General features: G+C 38.5%; 2 protein-coding genes across 6 annotated transcripts; one reads left to right on the top strand and one right to left on the bottom strand.

Annotated features, from left to right (window-relative positions):
• Nucleotides 1-729: 729 nt before the first annotated feature.
• On the bottom strand, nucleotides 730-16,932 carry LOC141902988 (transcription initiation factor IIA subunit 1-like). Of its 5 annotated transcripts, XM_074790926.1 has the most exons (13): nucleotides 16,764-16,932; nucleotides 15,236-15,337; nucleotides 14,358-14,484; nucleotides 13,634-13,686; nucleotides 13,383-13,400; nucleotides 12,504-12,566; nucleotides 10,213-10,434; nucleotides 7,820-7,910; nucleotides 7,483-7,580; nucleotides 6,936-7,007; nucleotides 5,864-6,028; nucleotides 5,559-5,648; nucleotides 730-4,727 (listed from the first exon to the last, which is right to left on the bottom strand). In XM_074790926.1, exons 1-13 carry the CDS (start codon nucleotides 16,782-16,784, stop codon nucleotides 4,620-4,622), a joined length of 1,230 nt encoding a protein of 409 aa, XP_074647027.1. In that variant the 5' UTR covers nucleotides 16,785-16,932; the 3' UTR covers nucleotides 730-4,619. The 5 variants fall into 5 exon arrangements, with proteins under 5 accessions (XP_074647027.1, XP_074647029.1, XP_074647028.1 ...); XM_074790928.1 differs by lacking the exon at nucleotides 10,213-10,434; XM_074790927.1 differs by lacking the exon at nucleotides 13,383-13,400.
• Nucleotides 16,933-18,846: 1,914 nt separating this feature from the next.
• LOC141901867 (uncharacterized) lies at nucleotides 18,847-19,918 on the top strand. The gene is made up of 3 exons (XM_074789441.1): nucleotides 18,847-18,890; nucleotides 19,176-19,249; nucleotides 19,648-19,918. The coding sequence occupies exons 2-3, from the start codon at nucleotides 19,179-19,181 to the stop codon at nucleotides 19,916-19,918; spliced, it is 342 nt and encodes a 113-aa protein (XP_074645542.1). The 5' UTR covers nucleotides 18,847-18,890; nucleotides 19,176-19,178.
• The last annotated feature ends 477 nt before the right edge of the window (nucleotides 19,919-20,395 follow it).

Below are 20,395 nucleotides of genomic sequence, written 5' to 3'. Positions count from 1 at the left end.
TATATTCAGTTGGAAATCCCTTTACTACCAACTTCGTAATGCTGGGTTTTTTTCTATTGTTAAAACTCGCATACAAACATCGTTAAATTATCTCTTAGGGCAAAGCGTTTATACAGCTTGTTATTCCGGCAGATCGTTGTCGACACTACTGTGGGTATCGTCCCTGAACTCGTTTCCCCTTTGTATCAAGGTTTCATTAGTCATTGGAGCCCACCGAACCACTAAACGGTTACATTTTTAAGTTCATCGCCAATATCATGAAGTCGGTCTAATCTCACGTATGGGTCCAGGAAGATATAAAGGGGTATGAATATAAAGTTTGAAATTTAGGTTAAGACTTTCTCTAGGCGTCTGGGAAAAACATCATTCGAACCTGATGGAATCGCAACTCAGCCACGAAACAGCCAGGAAACAGTTCCGTACCGCGGTAAGTCTTGATGGTTCGGATCCTTACCGAAGGAGGATGGGGAAAATAATTATTTGTTGTTTTCATTGGCAAAACTCAATCGCGAAGTTTTTAGAATGATATTGACTACACTTCAGAATTCAGAGGGTGGGGCTGGTTTTGTCCAGACCCAGCTTAAATTGGCCGCCAAGTATATATAATACCGGTAGGTGTCTCACTGAGGAAATGTACCGGATATTACGTACACTGTACTGTATAAGAACGGAGCGCATAACGTCCACCTCCCTAGACAGACTCAGAAAACACTATAAATTAATCAACAGCAGATTTTTTTTATTTTGAATCCAGTTAAAGGTTCTCCAACTAGATTATTTTTCATCACAATGACAAGACAGACGTATTTCAACTCTCGCGTAGTTTCTACAAGTCATGGCAGATAGTTCTCGATGATTCTCTGTTAGATTAGAAGTAGAAATTAGCGTACAAATAGTAGAGCAGTTAAGGAAAGATCGAGAGGATCTGATATAGAGCCTTTTCAAAAAAGACCCAAAATGGAATTTTCGTGAATCATGCTTTAGAGGTATAGAGCTTTAAACACCCTAGACCAAGGTCTAAAGTCAATTGAGAACGTAATATTCCCAAGGACCCTTGAATTTTGCCTCCGGATCTATCCCTTTTTGGACACAAAAATACCTCCTGTTTTTTTTTAAACATAGCAACGAAAACTACGATTGAAAAAGATACTACTCATTTGAAAAAAGTATAAAAATTGAAAAGAAATCGAAGAATATTAGCCGGTACTTGCTCGCACCAAATGACTATTATCAAAAATCCGTATGTATTTTTGCTATTATGCACAATAGCCAGTCAAAAATACACGTCTTCTGTTAATTTCAACCGTTGGAAAAGTCTCATTTCAATACGTGGAAAAAAGAAAATAAACATTATGGCAACAGTAAAATAGTACTTTTAACTGCTATAGCGTACGCTCTGATAACGTTAACAATAATTCATTTTTACAATGGAATATTTCACAAACTTGCCGATCGATCGGTCAATCATTCAACCAGTAGAACCTCGTTATAACAACCTCAGATTTGACGATTTAGCAATTAATATAAACTTAGAATTTCATCCCTAATAGGAACATTTTAATGATGTGACTAGATATTACGAACTATCGGTAAAAAGGAAAAGGTTTTCCAGTCCTCTGAAGTTTGTTGCGACGAGGTTCTACTGTACCTACAATTGAGTACAGGAAGGAGATGAATTATAAAGCTCGGCCATTTGTAAATGGACAAGGGCGGATCTAACATGGGTGGACCGGAATGAAAAAAAGTTCGCTCATACTCAGCAGTTGCAAGCACTTAAAACATTTGACGCCTTAATATTTCAAGCATAAAAACACATGCAGATCTTCATAATTGAAAATGAACTAACGATTTGTATAAATTACGGATATTAGACATTTTATCAGCAAAATTTCAGAAAAATTATCGTCCAGACTTCATACTGAATGTCAGAAGGGGTTCCGGTACCTACTTAATACAAAGCTGCTGGTTGATACCGGCATTAAGCAAGATATCACTTTATTCAGGAGCAAAATACAATAGATTTCATCTCTCTTAAATAGAAAATTGCTTTTCTCAGACTGAACATATCATATAGCATAACAGGTAAAAAATAGCAAAGCAAACTCTTCTACCGGTATATAATGCTGGGCTTTTTTTTTAATAGTTTTCAATCATTTCATGTAGGCATGGGCGAAGAAGACCATAAAACATAATTTTCATTTTCTGGAAACAGGGAATTTGAAATGTGTTCGATCTCCAAATATCAGATATCAAAATAAATCATGAATGGATAATCCCAAAATGCTTAAATTAATCATAGTAGCATATCAGGCAGACCTATTAATGATACCTTTTAGATTTTATACCACGCTTTTTGAGATCAATTTCAATCATTGCATCATTAATTACTTAAATCCCACATTGAGAAGATTGTAGCATTTATGCTACAGTGTGTCCTCCTTACTCTCTTACTCTCTACTGGTCAACTTTGAAAATCGCTACATTCAGTGAATTTATCAAATACAATGCAAGACAATTTTCCGTATTTAGTCAACATGGAAAAATATGTACTACCGAGCACTACTACTAAGTAATGTGGAGATGTAATGAATTTGCCACTAGGATGGAGCTTTGTTTAGACGCCTATTGAGTCTTTCTTTATTACCAGGGGTCGGTTCCATAGTCATCGCTTAGACTTAAGACCAGTCTAAGACCACGTTAGTTCTGGGGCCAGTTGCATAGTCGTGACTTAAGTCAAAAATTGGTCTTAAATCTTAAGACTGGTCTTAAGTTGTTAGATTGGCTATAGAACTGAGTTGGTCTTAGACTGGTCTTAAGTGTAAGCCATGACTATGCAACTGGCCCCAGGGGCCAGTTGCACAGTCGTGACTTAAGTCCAATAGTGGTCTTAAATCTTAAGACTGGTCTTAAGTTGTTAGATTAGATTAGTCTTAGACTGGTCTTAAGTGTAAGCCATGACTATGCAACTGGCCCCAGGGGCCAGTTGCACAGTCGTGACTTAAGTCCAATAGTGGTCTTAAATCTTAAGACTGGTCTTAAGTTGTTAGATTGGCTATAGAACTAAGTTGGTCTTAGCCAGGTCTTAAGTCTAAGCCATGACTATGCAACCGGCCCCTGGTGTATAGCCAATATAATAACTTAAGACCAAACTTAAGATTTAAGCTCCCTTTTGGACTTTAGTCTTGACGGCAGAACTGGCCCCTGGAGGTATCAATCTGCAGTCCGGTATCATTACCCTCGGACTTAATCCAGACTTCACCTGCGTTCAGGATTCCTCCTCGGATATCTATAATCGAAACAAATGGACTAATAATGCCAGATATTAGTCGTTTGTACAGCACAAATTGTACAAAAGTGATCATCGACCGTGTTGGTCGTCTGACCTGGGTGGTTCCGGGCTGCCGGTTGATACCAGCGCGAGAGGCTTAATATTCGATGAAATGCACATTACAGTTGTGTACACCCTAATTCAAGTTCAAATGACTAGATTTGACAAAAATTGACATTAGTTTTTAGAGGCACAGGATATTTGACAATTAAAAAAATAACAAAAAAAACAATCGAGTCCATCTAGTAAATCATTTCAAACACCTACTTATACAAACGCAACAATCACGCTGGTGCAATTGCTCATATTTCAGCCCTGTTTTATAGACATGAACTGACTTACACCCAGAAGAAGGTTCGGGTTAATTCAATTTCAATTGAGCGAATCCAGAGGTTTAACCCTTTCAGTGCATCTACACCGCAGTGCGGTGTATAAATCAGTGATAGATTTTGCTAGTACACTTCAGTGCGGTGTATTGATGTAATTAGTTATGATCTCTCTTGAAAAATGGCAGCACCTGTCAAACATAGTGAAATACTAGTAACTAACGATACACCGCGACGCGGTGTAGATGCACTATAGTGGCATTCCCGTTATTCAACACACTAGGGTGGAATTTTTAATCATTTTCAAATTATCTCCTGCACTATAGGGTATTAATGAGTCAGCACTGAAAGGGTTAAGTGAAAACTGGAATATAAAACTGGCTCGAAGGGAACTAATTCGAAATTGTTTTGCATTCATTAGAAATATAAAGTTTTCCTTTAGATAAGCATTAGAAATCGTTATTTCTTGATAGGATTATTAAAAAGGTTCGAACAAAAAGCGAAAAACGACTGCAAAAATCAACTCCGCAACATAAACGTTTTTACGCAGAGCGATAAGGCTGGCACCTACGATATTCCATAGTTTATCTTATCGAGAACAGAAAATGTGCCGAAATCATCACAAATCTGGGTACGTTCACCCGCGCGACTATTTTCTTTTTAAATTACGGTTTTCAATAATACGGGTTTCCTCGCGATTTGCCAATTTACAACATTATCGTACGACATTATAATACATATAATATTTTACGCAGTAAACACTAGAGCATCACAGCAGTCACTGGATAACAAAACGTCTCCACCCGTTCTCCGTGCGTACTCCGCAATAATCATCATCGCCGTTTATTCGTCCCGTATATAATTCATCTTTGACATGGGAATGTATTTACGATCTATATACGTATTCATATATATATATATATATATATTCACTCAATATATATCTTGATTAGTACCGGCGATCATCACCAGTCGGCGTCACCGGTCGCCTTCTGGAAAACATAGTCTTTACCGTTGAGATTCATTATACCGTCCTTCAGGTGGAATTTCCATTTCGCTTTACATCGATTTATCTGAAATGCAGTACGATACAGACGTCTAAACAACCGGTGTATTTTCGTTTCTTTAGACAGTCTGCCAAATTTTCAGGTCTAACAAATATAAATTCAGGGTGGGTCCAAGGTGAGGACACAGCCTTCATTGGCTTTCCAAGCATCCAGCTGCGTATGTATGTAACTTGTAACTTGTTTGTAATTATATATTATTTATACTGCATATATACATGGCGAAATAAATATCATATTATATTAAGTTGCCTGGCTATTTCATGGGAAAATGAAAAGTATTAAACTGAACTAAAATAGTTTTAATTCATGTTCATGCTTGTCCTCCGTATTTCCAGAAATGAGTTCATGTTTTGCCAAAAGCTTTCCTTTGGGAAGCCCTTTTCATTATATGATATGCCCTATTTTGGGGGTGCACCCCGCCCTAAATCAGACCCTAGATCTAGCCTTGAAATTTCACTACGATAGCCTTATCTACTCGGTACTACATGTTAATGCAGATCGTGCTTTAACAAACTTTGCCATCAGTTTTACATAACACCAGTGGAACTCACTTCTAGTGCTTGCTTTGATACAATGGACATTGTAATGTGGAAAGTAACTGAGATTTAAGGCCCGAAATGTGCGCGAGTTTTTAAAAGATTTTGATGCGAATTCAAAGCAAAAAGATGTACTATAAATTATGTTTTATGGGGACTTATGTTCTATGGGGACTTTTTTCACGCTGACAAAAATCAAATGTCTGCAGAAATGAGTAATTCTCCTCTTTGGGGTATCTACTTCATTTACACAGCAGGTTTGACTGGCCTTAAACTGTATATAGTCCTAGTTTGATCATACCTTATCATACTGGCACACTACAACATTGTCGGCGTCAAATAATTCCGATGGATCCACATCGCTGACATCATCTCCAGAATTAAGTGGCTCCTACAACAAAAATCGACAGTTCATTAACCACAGTGCTCAACATATAAATCAATTTTTGCAAGTGGGAAGAAAAGCACGGTTTCTAGTGGCAACAAGCTAATAACATGGTGAAATAAATTCGTACAAGTATTCAACGGAATCATCGCAAACTGAATTCACGATCAAAATCAAGGGTTATTTTCATCAAGCGAATAAAAATTCGGGATAGTATTCACCTCCTCTTCGCCCTGGTATTCGTTGTCTTCTTCGTTCTGTTCGTCATCGTTATCGTCATCTTTATCGTCGTCGTCGAAGTCATCGTCGTCGTCGGAGCTACTGTCATGGGCGCCATCGAGCTGCAGTATACCGGTCGTTCCGGCTACTTGTACACCGGGCTGTACCTAAAACGATCATTCACAGGACATCTTAACCCATTAGCAACTTCTTACACATTTCTTCTTCACGTTTCTTCAGAATAAAAGATACCTAATTTTGATTTTGAGGTGAGGAGATTTCGTTCATAACGATGGGCATTTTTCTGCCGAGATACAAATTTGACAACACTTGATAATTGGTCTGCATAATGTAGGCAGTTTACGTTTTCAAATGGTATTAGTCATTGTAGATGTTGACAAATTGAACAAACATGCATTTCAATGCAGTGAAATTCATTAATAGGATAGTTTTCCAACCTGATGACAACTTCAATACACTTTGCATGACGCAGGCCAGCTGACGTTTCTCAACAGTGTCAACTGATTAAATCATACAAACTTACACCTGGTATTACACTGTTTACTGATAGCATATCTCCGTAGTTATCAGATGTTCAGACTCTCATCAACCAATATCATATTTTAATTAGTCAGTAAGCGAGTATAGGCATTAATGGACCATGGGAATATCGGCAGAGTTTATCAATTTTCAATCGCGCAATCAGAACCCAAACCTAAACTTTCCCATGATTGATTGTCTGTGTACAAATGTATATAGATGGACCGAGTTGAAAACATTTTCCATGACTGTCGAGTCAAACTGAACACTCAACTTTACAGCACGTAAAATTCCATTGATCCAGATCACTTGTGACCAACGCGTATGTTATCCTGAAGACGATCCATACTTTATACATTCCGCGTAATGTTTGGACCAGATACATATATGGATTTACCTGATCTGGATTAAGCAAATTTTGTTATGAAATCTAACAAATACACGAGCAAATCAAAACATTCACACGAAATTTTCGAACCCTGCTGCGCATAGAAGCAACGTTGATATGATGTAATATATATGTAATGTATATACCTGGGCTTGTTGAGCTGCCGTAGTCGTTTGTATCGGTAACGTGTAAACAACGCGCCCTCCTTGAGTAGCAGACTAGAATTTAAAAAGAGAAAGCTTTACTACGGTCCAGGAAGCATTGAATATAGTATCACTAACCATAAAGCGCTGGTGAACATTTTCTAAATGAAACAGGGGCTGTACAATATAGATTATTATCTATTACCCGGTATTATAAATATATGAACTTAAGGCAATTACATGGACGAGTTTTATATTGTTCTAATTCCATCATTGATCCTAAAATATTGCAGATACTATTCCCAAATTTAGCAAACGTATCTTACAAATTCTACGGTCCAGGGCTTGGTTTCACAAAAAATCAAAAGCTTAATACGTTTAGTCTTATTATTGCCTTTTGTCGAAAATAAGATATTAAATTTTCTTTAGAATCGTATTTCGTAGTGAAAAAAGCCCCAGGTTATTAAGTCTTCTTCAAAGAGTGTAAACACCCATGATTACCAACAGTAGGCAAAAACTTTTTCAAAAAATATCGAACGGATTGAGATACCTGTCCTGTCTGTATAGCCGCTTGTATGGGTAGCTGTGACATGCCGGTACTGGTAGTCAAAACCTGACCGGAAGGTTGAATTATGAACGTCGGCTGATCTGAAGAGAAATATGAGAATTAAATATGAATGTCCGTTGATCGGGATCTAAAAAGAAACATGATAATGAGAGGGGAAATGAAATACATTCAGCGGGATACGAACTCGGGATACTAAAAAGTGACCGAGAGCTGGTTCTGAAGTCTAGCGGCTAATCAACCAAATCAACACTTCATAACTAGGCACAAAAATTATTGAAATGCATTCCGATCAATCCAAGTTCTGATGCATTATTCTTACCTGTAGAACCTTGAAGTGTGAAACTGCCAGCACCAAGTTGATGTTGATACATCTGAGGCAGAGCGACAGTAGCAGTTGCCGCAGCCTGACTCTACAAATGGAAATATAATTCAGTTTACAAAAGCACATCGTAGGACGTATTCGTATCGAATACCCGTTCTTCAATCACATATACGCGTATCATCCTAAAAGAGGATTCCACTGTTTTCTCTTCAAATTGGTCAGATTTTATCCATTCTGCTACTTAAAGAGTGTCTACCAAAATCTGCTACTAGGATTTAATCATAATGCATAAATCGTCTATCGAAATAAGTGAATAACTGATTCAAATGGTAATAATTAAGCAAGGAGTCTGCTTTTGTGGTTAACGGGAAGATAATGAAATCGGAAGGAATTTCGCATTTCGTCATATCAGTAGATGGATTTCACAAATCGTTATTTTAACAAATCGGGTTTATTTATCCCTAGACCTGATTTCAGTTTAAATGAACATAGGCCAGGTTCTCCGGTGACTTTTCAGTTCATTAAACTGTATCTACGCTGTAAAAAAAACCCTTCAACCTGACAAAATCTATACCTCTGTATAAAATAATGATTGAGGAGGGAGTACAAATAAATGCTGCCTGTCGACCATTCCAGAAAAGAAGACTGTCTTCTTTTAGGCTTCATCAAATTGAACCCATCAGTTCTGTAGTCGTTACTTGTTGAATCATTTTCCAAATATCAACTCAAAACTGAAATTTGACCCTGGGCCAGCTGTTGTTCGCACATTGGTTTGATTAACCCTTTCAGTGCATCTTCACCACAAATGCGATTTATAAGTCAGTGTTTGATTTTACTAGTACACTGCATTATGGTGCATTGATTTTATTAGTTCATCGTAATTAGTTGTTATCTGTATCAAACATATTTAATATCAGTAACGATACACTGCACCAGTGTGCAGACACACTATAGCAGTATGCCCGATACTGAATGCACTTGAGTGGAATTTTTTTTCAATTTTCAAAATATCTCCAGCATTTTCGGGTATTAATTAGTCAGCGCTAAAAGAGTTAAGTTTAAAAAATCAATCAGACATCTTCACGTTTAATAGGCGATGTGAATTGTGAAGACAGCTTTCTTTAATAAATGATCTATTAATACTGTAAGCCAGAACTCTGTTCATTCAGCATCCAGCTGAGTGATACTAGAAGCAGCTGAAGTAGGAGGGAATAGAGGCTGTCGAATGAGAAATGATGCCTGACCAGAAAATGCCAACTGGAATAGAGAGAGAGATAGAGAGAGAGGAGAGAAGTACATCCATTTTCAGAAACGCCACCGCAAGATTTAACATGCACCTGTAAATTCTAAGAGAATAACGATTCAACCAAATCGTATAATCAAAATACTCCTGCAAGAGATGGAAAGAAAATTGAGAATCAGATTTATGCAATGGGAAAAGGCAAGAGAATACCTGCAGCCTACAAAAACTATCCATAAAGAGAGCCAGACCCAGTTCCGCATTGTCGGTTTAGGCTTTTTACTCTCAACTCATGTCATATCCAGCATTATCAGCAGATCAGCAGATCAGCAGAGTTTGTGCTGTTGTTTTGTTCCCCGCTTAGGACAGAGACCAAGGAAAAGGCTCTGTCCAAGGAACTATGTTGCCACCTGGATTGACAAGCAACCGGCAACTTAAACCACTCGGCTGTTTTGCCTCGGTATACTAGGTTCTCGCTCAAGCCCAACAACGCAGAAGTATGGAACTGGCTTCCTGAGTATTCCACAGTGTAGTAAGATACATTACACAAGAGAGGGTCTGACCACCACAACCAATAACCCAACAGCTCAATAAAAATTGTACGAATTAATGCAAATGGAACGAATGAATAATGGATCCAACAGCAATTATCACGTCGAGACAGTATTAGACCAGTAATAGCAGTAGTAGGCGTTAAGCCAAATCCACAATCATTAAGAACAAACTCGTATTCTGCCTGAAATGTTAGAAATCAGGGCCCGGTTTCGTATACTGAGTATCTAAGTCATCCCTATGGGTAAATCCTCAATCTGGGTAACAACCACCATAGTAACAACGAGAAACCATGGTTATAACCGACGAATTTCAATCTATCCACAGGGACTATTTTTCTTCCACATCTACGAAACCAGGCCCTGGAGTCTGTTCGAATGACTGCGGGTTTTACTTCTCCAGCAAGTTTTCATCACGCAATACTACGCACTAAGTTTTCTCTGAAGCGTTTCAGATGGCTTCGCACGTAAATATCTCGCTCGACGATCCGTGTTCATTCGATTCATTGCTCTGCGAACCTCCCCCATACTGCCAATATTGCCATAATGCCACCGACGATTCAAACATGCACGACTGCCGACTAAACAGCCCAACTTACCGCCCCCATCGACATGGACGACGGAGTGCTATAAGCGCACGGCGCTCGATTGTAACTATGATTATTGTTGTTGTACGGCGCCGGCGCGCTATCGTACGAACACGCGCCCGGTTGTGTGGTATGCGGTGGTGGTGGATGGTGGTACCGTGGCTGTATGGGCCTCGATTGATAGGGAGTACGACAGCTCGCGAAGCCGTCGAAGGGAAATCGTCGCTGGTTCGGCTGTAAAAAAATCAATCAAATTAATTGAGATTTATATCGTAGACAATTAGAGAAAGATGGCTATGGTATGTAAAAACCATAGCTGGGACCACCAAAAATTGCATCCAGATTAGCTACATCAAAATTCGACCTCAAATTGGTCAGAGCGATACATTTATTTAGAAGTTCTTTTATGCAAATCACATGCACACAGTTGAAACGACATACAGTGGTCATCCATTTTTCATTAATAATAATATACATGAATATTGAAAGTTTCTCATTTTCAAAAGTTGTTCAAACTTATAAATGCACGCAGGTGCCACGAGGGTGGCAACAATTTTGTTTAAGTAATAAAAATGGATGAGCCACTGAAATAGGCAGTATTGTATAGTGTTCAAAAAATGACCTGAAACAAAAAACAGAACAAATTTTTTTGATAATAAACTCCAAAATGTCAACACATTTATAAAAAAAAATATATAACCAAAGTACCTAATAATGGTCATAAACCAAATTTGGATATGACTATGATAAGATCTTCAGAATTAAGCCATAGTTGTGCCTTTTCAAATTTCTTCCGAGAGGTCCAAGGTTGACAATTGACAACTTGAATCAACTAGAAACGCTAAATAATCATATTTGAATAATTCAGATACAGGCCCGATCTATTCATACTGCATATATACAAATTCATCAAAAGAAGCAGTCACTACAAATTCAGTAACTAGCATCGGATGAATATACAAGGCTGCTGGATTAAGGAATTATGTCATAGATTGGTCAGGTTAAGACTTTCGATAATATTTTTACACAGTATGAAATGATGGGAAGTGACGATAGCCAGTAGCAGTAAGAGAAAACTATGATTGAAGAGAGAAAGATCATTCTAAATCATGCTTTGATTGCATTTAGCCTAGTAGAATACAGTGGTTTCAGGAGCATCTTTCTGGTTTCATAGAAGGAGAACGAAGAGATGATTATACAGCCCATGAAAATTTCTTTAATTTCTATCGCAGAATCCCGGGGATTCAAATGAATCCATCCCCGTAAGGGAGAATCCAAATGAGTCCCCTGCCATAACAGTAAACCGGAATATGCAGCTATTCGCACAGCATCGCCATACGATATGTGGATCAAAAAAGCTGTGTGAAAACATCACTGAAGTGCAGGAAACATTTAGTTTTACAAAATGAAATGCGACTTGCGATATTCCATATTCAGATGTATAAATAGCTGTGTACACCTGGTCACTAGGGCTATTCCGAGTTTCACACCATCGGATTGGAATTGAGAATGTGAAGAATCATGAATCAATTATTATGAAACGCACGGTATAAATATACAGCACACTCTCAATTTCCCTATCAAAAAAGAAAAATAAGATATAGTCCTGTATGAAGTCAGTATACCTATACCAAGACTGGTACAGTTTTAAATGATCCCTAAAAGCACACTGATCATAACAGTGGGCACAACATTCACGTATCTGGAATACAGTGTTCTCCATTTGCTGGAATTTCAAAGGGGCTGCACTCTTTGTTAAGAATATGAAAATGTGGCTGTCGAAGTAGCAAAGCTTTCGATCTCCCAAAAATACAGAAAATCAAGCTTTGATTTTGGTGTAATCTTCTATTTCTGCCATCTGGTATGGGCAGCCCATATCTTATAAGGGGTGGTTGATTTTTAGAGGGGTGGATGTAAAGTATTAAAATGGTGGCCGCCCCTCTAAAACTTGCGTGGAGAACACCGTTACCAGTTTTGCCCCCCCTCCCAATTGAGAGTGCACTGCATTGTAAAATACCTATTTGAAAGATTAGCATAACGGAGAAAGGAGGATCATTCCAAATGTCTAGCCAGTAAATCGTTTTTCCTAAAGCTCGATAATCATTGACAAGTGAGTCGACTGATTGCTGCCATGCACTTGAGTCGTGATTTTGTGATTTCCGCCATGCTGAAAATGTTGATACAACTACATAATTTCATAAGTGAGCGCGCGCGTGTGTGATCCTACCATCACCGCAAAGAATGATAACAGCTGTTTGACGATGATAGTACACATTAATAGCCTGGAGATGGAATAAACTCACATGTTCCCTGATAGACATATTTTGATGGTGCTGAACATTATACGAATTTTGGTAACGTCTGGACTAAAAAGTAAATACACTCGACAGTTTATAATCTGATGAATAAATACACGACGCGTTGGGAAATGTACCATTTTCCGATGATTAGCATCATATGCATCGATATATCTAAGCAGCTTGATTATCTGCAGACCTGAACCCCGGTGCAGACAGGCAATTTTTTGTTCGATTTTAGTGAGAAAATTGCTTAAAAATTGCAGTGACTCGTCAGTTTGTTGTTTTTGTAGTTTTTTACTTTAAAATGACACGTTGTTCTCTGAGACTTTTGATAGAGAAAATTCATGCCATTGTTATTTCAGTTAATAATAATAATCAAAGATAGAAGATATTTCAGGCATCGTGATGAAGCCTCTGCTAGGTCACTAGGTACTGGTACCAAACATTTTGCAAGTTGAAAAGAGACACTGGTCTGATAGCTAGTGGTATAACATTATATTAAGAACCACAAGCTGGTCTTCATTTCCCTACACTGTACTCAAAATTAATACTAGGTTTCCAAACTGTTAGTTAAGCCAATAATTGAGTAGTTGTAAATAGAATTTTACTAGTCCAAACTAATGCTGCATATAGCATAGCAGATATTATTCCGCTTATACTACATCGTACATTTCTACCAGCAAAGTCGTGGCAATGAACAAGGGCTATACATAGGGCTTCTTAGATATCAAATCAGAGTTAAAAATCCGCAACTTTTTAGACTTTTTATCTTTTTTTAAATCTCTTTTAAGTTTCATTTTGTCATGCATTGACAGACAGTCTTGGATGAATATACATTCTAGCGTCAGTCCATTACATGAAATAAAACTTTTTTTTGATTACCGATGAACCATACAGAAGCTAAAACGAAATTTTCAGAGAGTAATTATTACTTGACGAAAGTCAAATTCTGGATAAAACCACTATTTGAAATCTCCTAGGCCTTAGTGTTACTCGTACTGGTAACTTTTCCATAGACAGTGTATGCACCTTGGACAGTGACAACGCGAAACAGAAATAAATACACCTTCGAGAAAGTAATCAGATGGATTACTACATGTACCGGGGTAATGGGTACGGTGGAAAACACTTACCATTTCAATACGTCCTCCAACTCCAAGTTGGGTTAAGATTGTTGGTGGAGGCACTGAAATAAAATACAAACAATTTGTGATTAGTAAAGTCAGGGTCCCTATAGATCACTCATTCAATCCAGAATTTAAGGACTTTTCAAGGAGAAAATTTCAAATTTCGAGGATGTCAGCATCACTTTCATATCCCAATTACTGTATACTCCTCCTAAATCTGTACAGTTTTTCTCGGTAAACCATTTAATTCAGTGGAATCTGAGTGTATAATAACTAGGCCTAAAACCTAAAAACTTTCTAAATTGAAAATTTCTAAATAAAAATTCAAGTAGTTTTGAGAAGGACTTTTGGGCAGTTTGCTCAAATCCAAGGAAATTCAAGGACCTCGAAAATCATTTTTGGTTTAGAAGGAGTTTTCAAGGAAAGACAAATTATTTTACTCAACCAGCAAAACTTATTCCGAGGGGAAGAGGCCCGAGGAAAACGAACCAGTAATTTTTCGCTTGATTTTGTTTATCATCATTGAGCTTATTATTACATGAACACATTCGTCATACTCATTGAAAATAATCAAACGCATGAAAAAAAAAAAACGTCTGAAAAACTTTTCCTAACACGCCGCTGCACGTGAAAAAACCACGAAAAGCAGGACAATTTTTAAAATCGTCATTCAATCAGCCGCTAATTGACTCCCAGATAGAACTACATCAAATAATTGAAAATATCATACCATATTTTTTCGTTGGTTGAACATTTATTGGTCCCTTTTGTGCTTGGGCATAGGTTTGCATGAGTTTCTCATTCGCCGATGGACCACTTTCAACGGCTTTTGATTGTGCTAGTTTGCTCTCCCACAACTGAAATCAAATACAACATATATTGTATAAAATAGGTATAGCAAAATATCTCAGAAAAAAACCCAAATTCTCTGGACTCTCATAGCCCTCTTTCTTACAAATGAAGGTAATTTTTTACTCAGGTAGGCTCTATAATTCTTTTGACGGGGTTAACTTAGGCAAAACTTATCAAATGCTTAGATGGATTATTCATCCTAACATAAGAATCTCTGATATGGCAATGGGCAAACGAAGCCCTTCATCAAGATAGTTGGCCTATTCCAGCTAAAATAATCCTAAGCCCTAGGCCTATATTCTGATCATTCAATTATTAGCCAAGCCTCAAGTATCAGTAGCCAAAATCTTAATTTTCAAGGGTAGTAGGAACGCCCCTCCGATATGCCTACGCCTACACATACACGGGGTGGCTACTTACCGCCCATTTACAAATCTTGCGTTTTCCCCCTGATTTTTCGATGGGATTACACAAAATTCTAGGTTTAAAATTCATTCATTTTTCATTGAATCATGTACTGATAAAGAAACACGTGATCTAGCCTATAACATAATCCAAATTCGGAGTTTTCCAGGATTTTGGCAATTTAATACAGGCCTATTTGTCAAATTCCCTGAGTTTCCCCGGCTTTATTCTAAATTTTTCTGATTCCCTGAGTTTTCCTGGTCAGTGCCCACCATGTTAGAATGTTAGACCTACAAAATTAAGACTCGGGCTCAAGGCATAGGCATTTCTGGACGTTTGTTTCAACATTACCTGTTTCAACTCAAGCAGAACTTGTTCATCAACACCTTCATCTAGGAACGCTTCTCTCACATTATTTATAACATCACCTACCACTGAACCATATAAACGTTGCTGAAATTAGAAAATATTCGAAAGTCCGCAAATTAAGTTTCTCCAACTAGGCCCCAGAGGCGGATCCAGAGCTTATATTGTGGGGTAGCGCCCGGCAAGAAGGGCAATAACTATTACAAAGAGGCACTACCCAAGCGTAACGAATGGGGGGTCTGTTGGCCCTCCCCTACGAAAATTTCTGAAAATAAACACCTGCAGATAAGATTTCCAAGGATTTGAGCTTGTTTCAACCAAAGAAAGATATATATATATATAGGTCTATGTATATAGGAGCCTTTCGACGTCCTCAGGTGGTACCGAATTTTTGACGGGAATGATTTTTGGGGCCAACTGAAATCTTAGAGGGTAGCACGTGCTCCAGGTGCTACCCCATGGATCCGCGCCTGGGCCCACATGACAAACATATCAATAGGGATAGAATGGCATTCCTATGGGGGCCTGTAAGTACCAAGTGTTAGGCATAGGCCTACCTTCAATTGCCCCACCTAGGCCTATTGGCTTAAGAAATGACCACTTTCAAATCAGCCAAGGACTAGGCCTACCAGAGACAAGTAAAAAATTATTTCATCCAACCAAATTTTCTTTTCCAATGAAATGAAGGTTAGTCTGTAGGCCTACATGTTTCGAATCCCCTAAATTTTAGTTTCTATTAGCCGGAAGTCAAAATAGTGTATCTCTTAGGGTTATAGGATGGGCTAGGCCTAGGTCAAAAATTAGACATAGGGAAAGGCCTAGGCTTCAGGAAAAGTCAAATAAGAAGGGAAATAGCTAGGCCTACTTGCTTCACCGACATCCTTTCACTTGTGTTTCAGCTTTTGGTTGTCTACACACTAGGTCAGGGGGTGGGTAGGTTGATGTCAATGTCACAAGTGCCCATGGGAAGTGGGAGACCCCATTGAAATACTTTCAGCAGCATCATTCAGAACTCATAAACCCTACTCTGAAATAAATACTAGTCTATGCAACTGTCTTGGACGATGCCGTCCACCTGGCAAGGCAGGCATTGGGCCTACCAAGCGTGGGAACCAGGCAGGCCGTCCTCTTTTTCATTCATTCTACTATCTCTTGCTGGGCCTGGGTCCCCTGGAAACCACATTGTCACTCCTCTACCCAGTAAGCTACCCTCAACATTAAAATAGTCCTTTTACCTGGTAGGCCTAAATGTGCCTGGTAGTATTCACAATCGGATATTTTTTTGTTAAGCTCATCCGAAACCATTTCATTTGATAATAGTTTACCCAACAATGGAGTTGTCAATGATGGGGAGTCAGGAGTCAGAGTGGGACTGGAGGAGTGGAGTGGAAAGGAGTCAAATCTCTCAACTCAAATGATCTAAATCATTTCTTCATGGCGTTTTTGCGCCGTATCTTCTCACCAGTAGTTTGCACTCGATCGACAGGAATCCGGTTTTTATCTTCCTACTTACCACGTTCGTAGTACCGGACATATTTAGGCAATATGGTTCGCAACGTTCGTCAACAAAAACAAGGATTACCCCGACAAGTGGGCTTCACCGAAGCCGACAAGTTCTGCCACGACCAAGCTTTTATACTCGCTATTAAAACCCGTCTCTCTAGAGGGGGATGCTCGTATTGGTTCAGCCCGCAATACTACATCAGTGAACTCTAGCGGCAAATTAGAACACTAAGACACACATGCCAGCCGTCGGCACAGGTGTCCTGGTGAGGTCGCTATTGCCTGATCGCACCAGCACGCACAGTAAATTTGAAAACTTAAAATTGGCTGGGTGGCGACTTAGTGACCAGTTTATTCCAGTTCAGGATTTGTTCTTATCTCTTACCTGTACGTATATAAATTGTCAAATCTCCATCTACCCAGAACCCGCGGTAGATTATGCCCCACCTGTGGATAACGTGGACCATTATTATTTCTTATTTACGTTAATGATTTGAATCACAATTTGAAGTACTCAAGGGCTATCTCTTTTGCGGATGATACGAATCTGTTGAAAACAGTTAAGAATATTGCCAAACTTTTTCAAAACACTAAGCACGACCTCAAAACTATCATTGTCTGGTTCAACGCCAATCGGCAACTTACACTAAACTTGGAAAAAACTAAATGTGTACTCTATAAACCAAGACGGTCTGTTGCGTGTAATGACAAATTAACTATTGATGTTGAAAACCTAAACCTAGGGCTCTCTTCTGACTGTAAATTATTACTACTATATCTCTTTTGTACACAATTGCACCAATAATGCACTATGCACAGGGTTTCAGTGCCTTAATTTTTAAGTACAGCCTTTCGGCTCGCACTGTATCCCTCGAAACCTACATCATGTATTTATGAGAAAAAAAAATTATACGATCATATTGTATGTGCGGTTTACGAAAAATGAATATCTAAATCTAAATCTAAACGTTTTAGGCGACGAACTGCAGCATTTCGGCAAGTAAAAACTACTTAAATTCAAAATCAAATACCTTTCGGAACCTTTATGTTTTAAAAAATCCAACTTTGAAGCTGGCTAAATTTAGGGTCAAATTAGGTCTAGATGCTTATAGATCCCTCCGGTAATACTATGTAAATAGTATGTTGTAAACAACGTATATATTCTCCTCCATATGCCATGGAAATGGTTGGAGTACAAATAAGATACGTATGCAGTTAAACGTATACAAAGATAAAAGGGAAGAAAAAACACGTAACACTGTGCCCTCCGTTTTGAGAAAGATACAGGATACATGACAAGGACTGTTAGGAAATTAGTCGACAGGTCGAAAACTAGCTCAAAGAAACATTTCGGAGTCGTATTTATTTTAATCCTATTTGTCTTACAACTAGCGATTCAATTCATTAGCCTGATCTCCAAGGCCTACGTTTCTATGTTGATTGTAAGCTTTAATAAACTAGGTATAATGAATTTCTCTATGTTTTTATTTTTCGAGTACAAATCCATGAACTATCGACCGAGTCATTGACAGGTTAGTGCGGGTCATGCGGGTTTAGACACAGCTGTCACCGACGAAACGTTCAGTACGCGTAGGGACTGCTCATTCGTGCCCAACCAGTACTGTGTAGGCCTATATATCGGGGAGCAGTTTTAATAGGCTAACTGCACTTTCAATCGAGATTTCGGTCGGTCATCACGTCGCGCAGCACAAACTAGAAGAAAAATGAAACCAGTTGACGTTTTTAAGCCGCTTCCAGACATGTACGCCTTATCGCCGATGACTTTCATGTCGCTGAAAAGAGTGGTCAACTTCTTCGAGCTCGCGGACGATGGCGACGGTGAACTCACCAAAGGAGAATTGTTGCAATTTATCCCTGGAGAGGAGATAGAAGTAAGATATTAATATGCGAGTAGAGTAGAGCGGAGCGGAGCAATCTTTAATTAGCGCGTTTCTATGAGGACACCCCCCGACTTTTGCTAGGACTCGACATGTATCCAATCAGGACAAGGGATTTTTGGATGGGTCCAAGTCTGGAGTGACCAGGGGACATTAACCGTTTCGGTCATACTGGTCATTCTCGACTTGGTCGCAAAATAAAGCAGTTCGTCATCCAGAAATCATCTTGTACCATATACGTGTGTTATTATTTTAGATCGTTCTACTTGACTAGTTCCCGGCTAACAACCGAAACAAATTAAACGTATTATACAACCTTGATGGGCAGGCAGGGGTCCGGACCCCTGAGACCAGCCCCGGTGTTTGCCTGAGACATTGCTTTCTGATCGAATATCAAAATTATTTTTACAAAAACAGATTATTTTCAATTTTCGTTCCGCTTCAACACCCCAGATCAACGCAGTCATTGATGACTGTCATTTTGATGACGATAACCACGATTTTTCGATTTTATTTTAAAACAGGAAATGATGTCGAGCGACGATGGAGACAAGAACCACACGTTATCATTAGTTGAATACATGTCGAACTATATGAAGTAAGTACTTGTGCTTGTCTTTACTCAATTACCTATTCGGTTGTAGGTAAAAGTCCCCAAATCTTCAAAATTTAGGCAAAAATCCCCACTTGGCGATTTTTCAAGAACATTTCGTCAATGCAAGATATTTCGGTCAATTCTATTGATTTCTAATAAAACTGCAATACGTTTGAAATGTGCAATAAACACTCTTTCGATGCGATAGATTCTTAGAATTAGATAGATTGTTGGAATCAATAGAATGAATAGACTTTTATCTTTAAAGCTACTAAATTCAAACTGGAATATTTTTGATGTGTGTGAACTCTTGTTAACTTGTAGTACATTTCTACGGTCTGATGCCTGGAGTCCACAATAAAGAGATAACATTTAATCTTGAATACAACGTATTTTTTCAGAAGTAAAGTGAAGCCCAATTGGGAGTCAAAAACGATCGAAAACGAAGGCGTCGATCGGGATGATATGACCAATTATCTGGAGTCGAATGGCATCAGAGGGGAACGATTGAAGAAAGCTCTCGAATTCTTCGCGAACGATTCGTCGAAAAGCGATAATTTAGTCAGTTTCAGCGCTATCGAGAGATACTTGAACGTTGACATCCCCGAAATAGTCGGCGAATTTTGTGCCAGATACCAGAAGGCAAAAAACGAACCAGCGGCTTCGAAGTAATTAAAATTGCAGCAATGCAACAACTTACCTACAGGTTTCACCAATATATGTATAAGCCGTGGAAAGAATCTTCAATTGAAAGAGTATTTTGTGAGAGAATATTTGATTGCAATCTATAATAAATTATTGATGTTATTCACATTAAGTCTATTTTGTCTGTGATTTTTATAAGTCGGGTCCCGGTTTCATAGAAATCAGTTGAATTGAATGATGGGTTAAATTTGAAAGTTACCAACGAAAACGACAATTCAATGGATAGTACTTAAGACATTGTTTATTTGAAGTAAAAGCTTTCGGAGGATGAGTCAAATCTGCAGGTTTTAGGCACCTTTGAATTGACGAAAAAGGCCACTTCGACCCCCGGACTAACCTCTAAATCTGCCCGTCACTTCCGAGTTTACCAGTTTTCTTGGTCCCAAAAGATTCGACTTACGCAAGGCTTACTGTAGTGCGCAATGATTTATTTACAAATAATAA

Source organism: Tubulanus polymorphus, chromosome 1 (genome assembly GCF_964204645.1).
Source record: "Tubulanus polymorphus chromosome 1, tnTubPoly1.2, whole genome shotgun sequence".
Taxonomy (NCBI): domain Eukaryota; kingdom Metazoa; phylum Nemertea; class Palaeonemertea; order Tubulaniformes; family Tubulanidae; genus Tubulanus; species Tubulanus polymorphus.
The sequence above is the reverse complement of the archived record's forward strand: the minus strand, read 5'-3'. Positions and strand labels throughout refer to the sequence as shown.

What these genes read in the sequence shown, in the direction of transcription:
- LOC141902988 (XM_074790926.1), bottom strand. Translation starts at nt 16,784, where the DNA reads ATGTCCGGTACTACGAACGTG. An exon ending in CACACTTCAAGGTTCTACAG is followed by an intron (nt 7,581 to 7,819) that starts GTAAGAATAATG and finishes ATTTCTCTTCAG; the next exon opens with ATCAGCCGACGTTCATAATT. An exon ending in CGGCAGCTCAACAAGCCCAG is followed by an intron (nt 6,029 to 6,935) that starts GTATATACATTA and finishes TGATCGTTTTAG; the next exon opens with GTACAGCCCGGTGTACAAGT.
- LOC141901867 (XM_074789441.1), top strand. Translation starts at nt 19,179, where the DNA reads ATGATGTCGAGCGACGATGGAGACAAGAACCACACGTTATCATTAGTT. An exon ending in TACATGTCGAACTATATGAA is followed by an intron (nt 19,250 to 19,647) that starts GTAAGTACTTGT and finishes GTATTTTTTCAG; the next exon opens with AAGTAAAGTGAAGCCCAATT.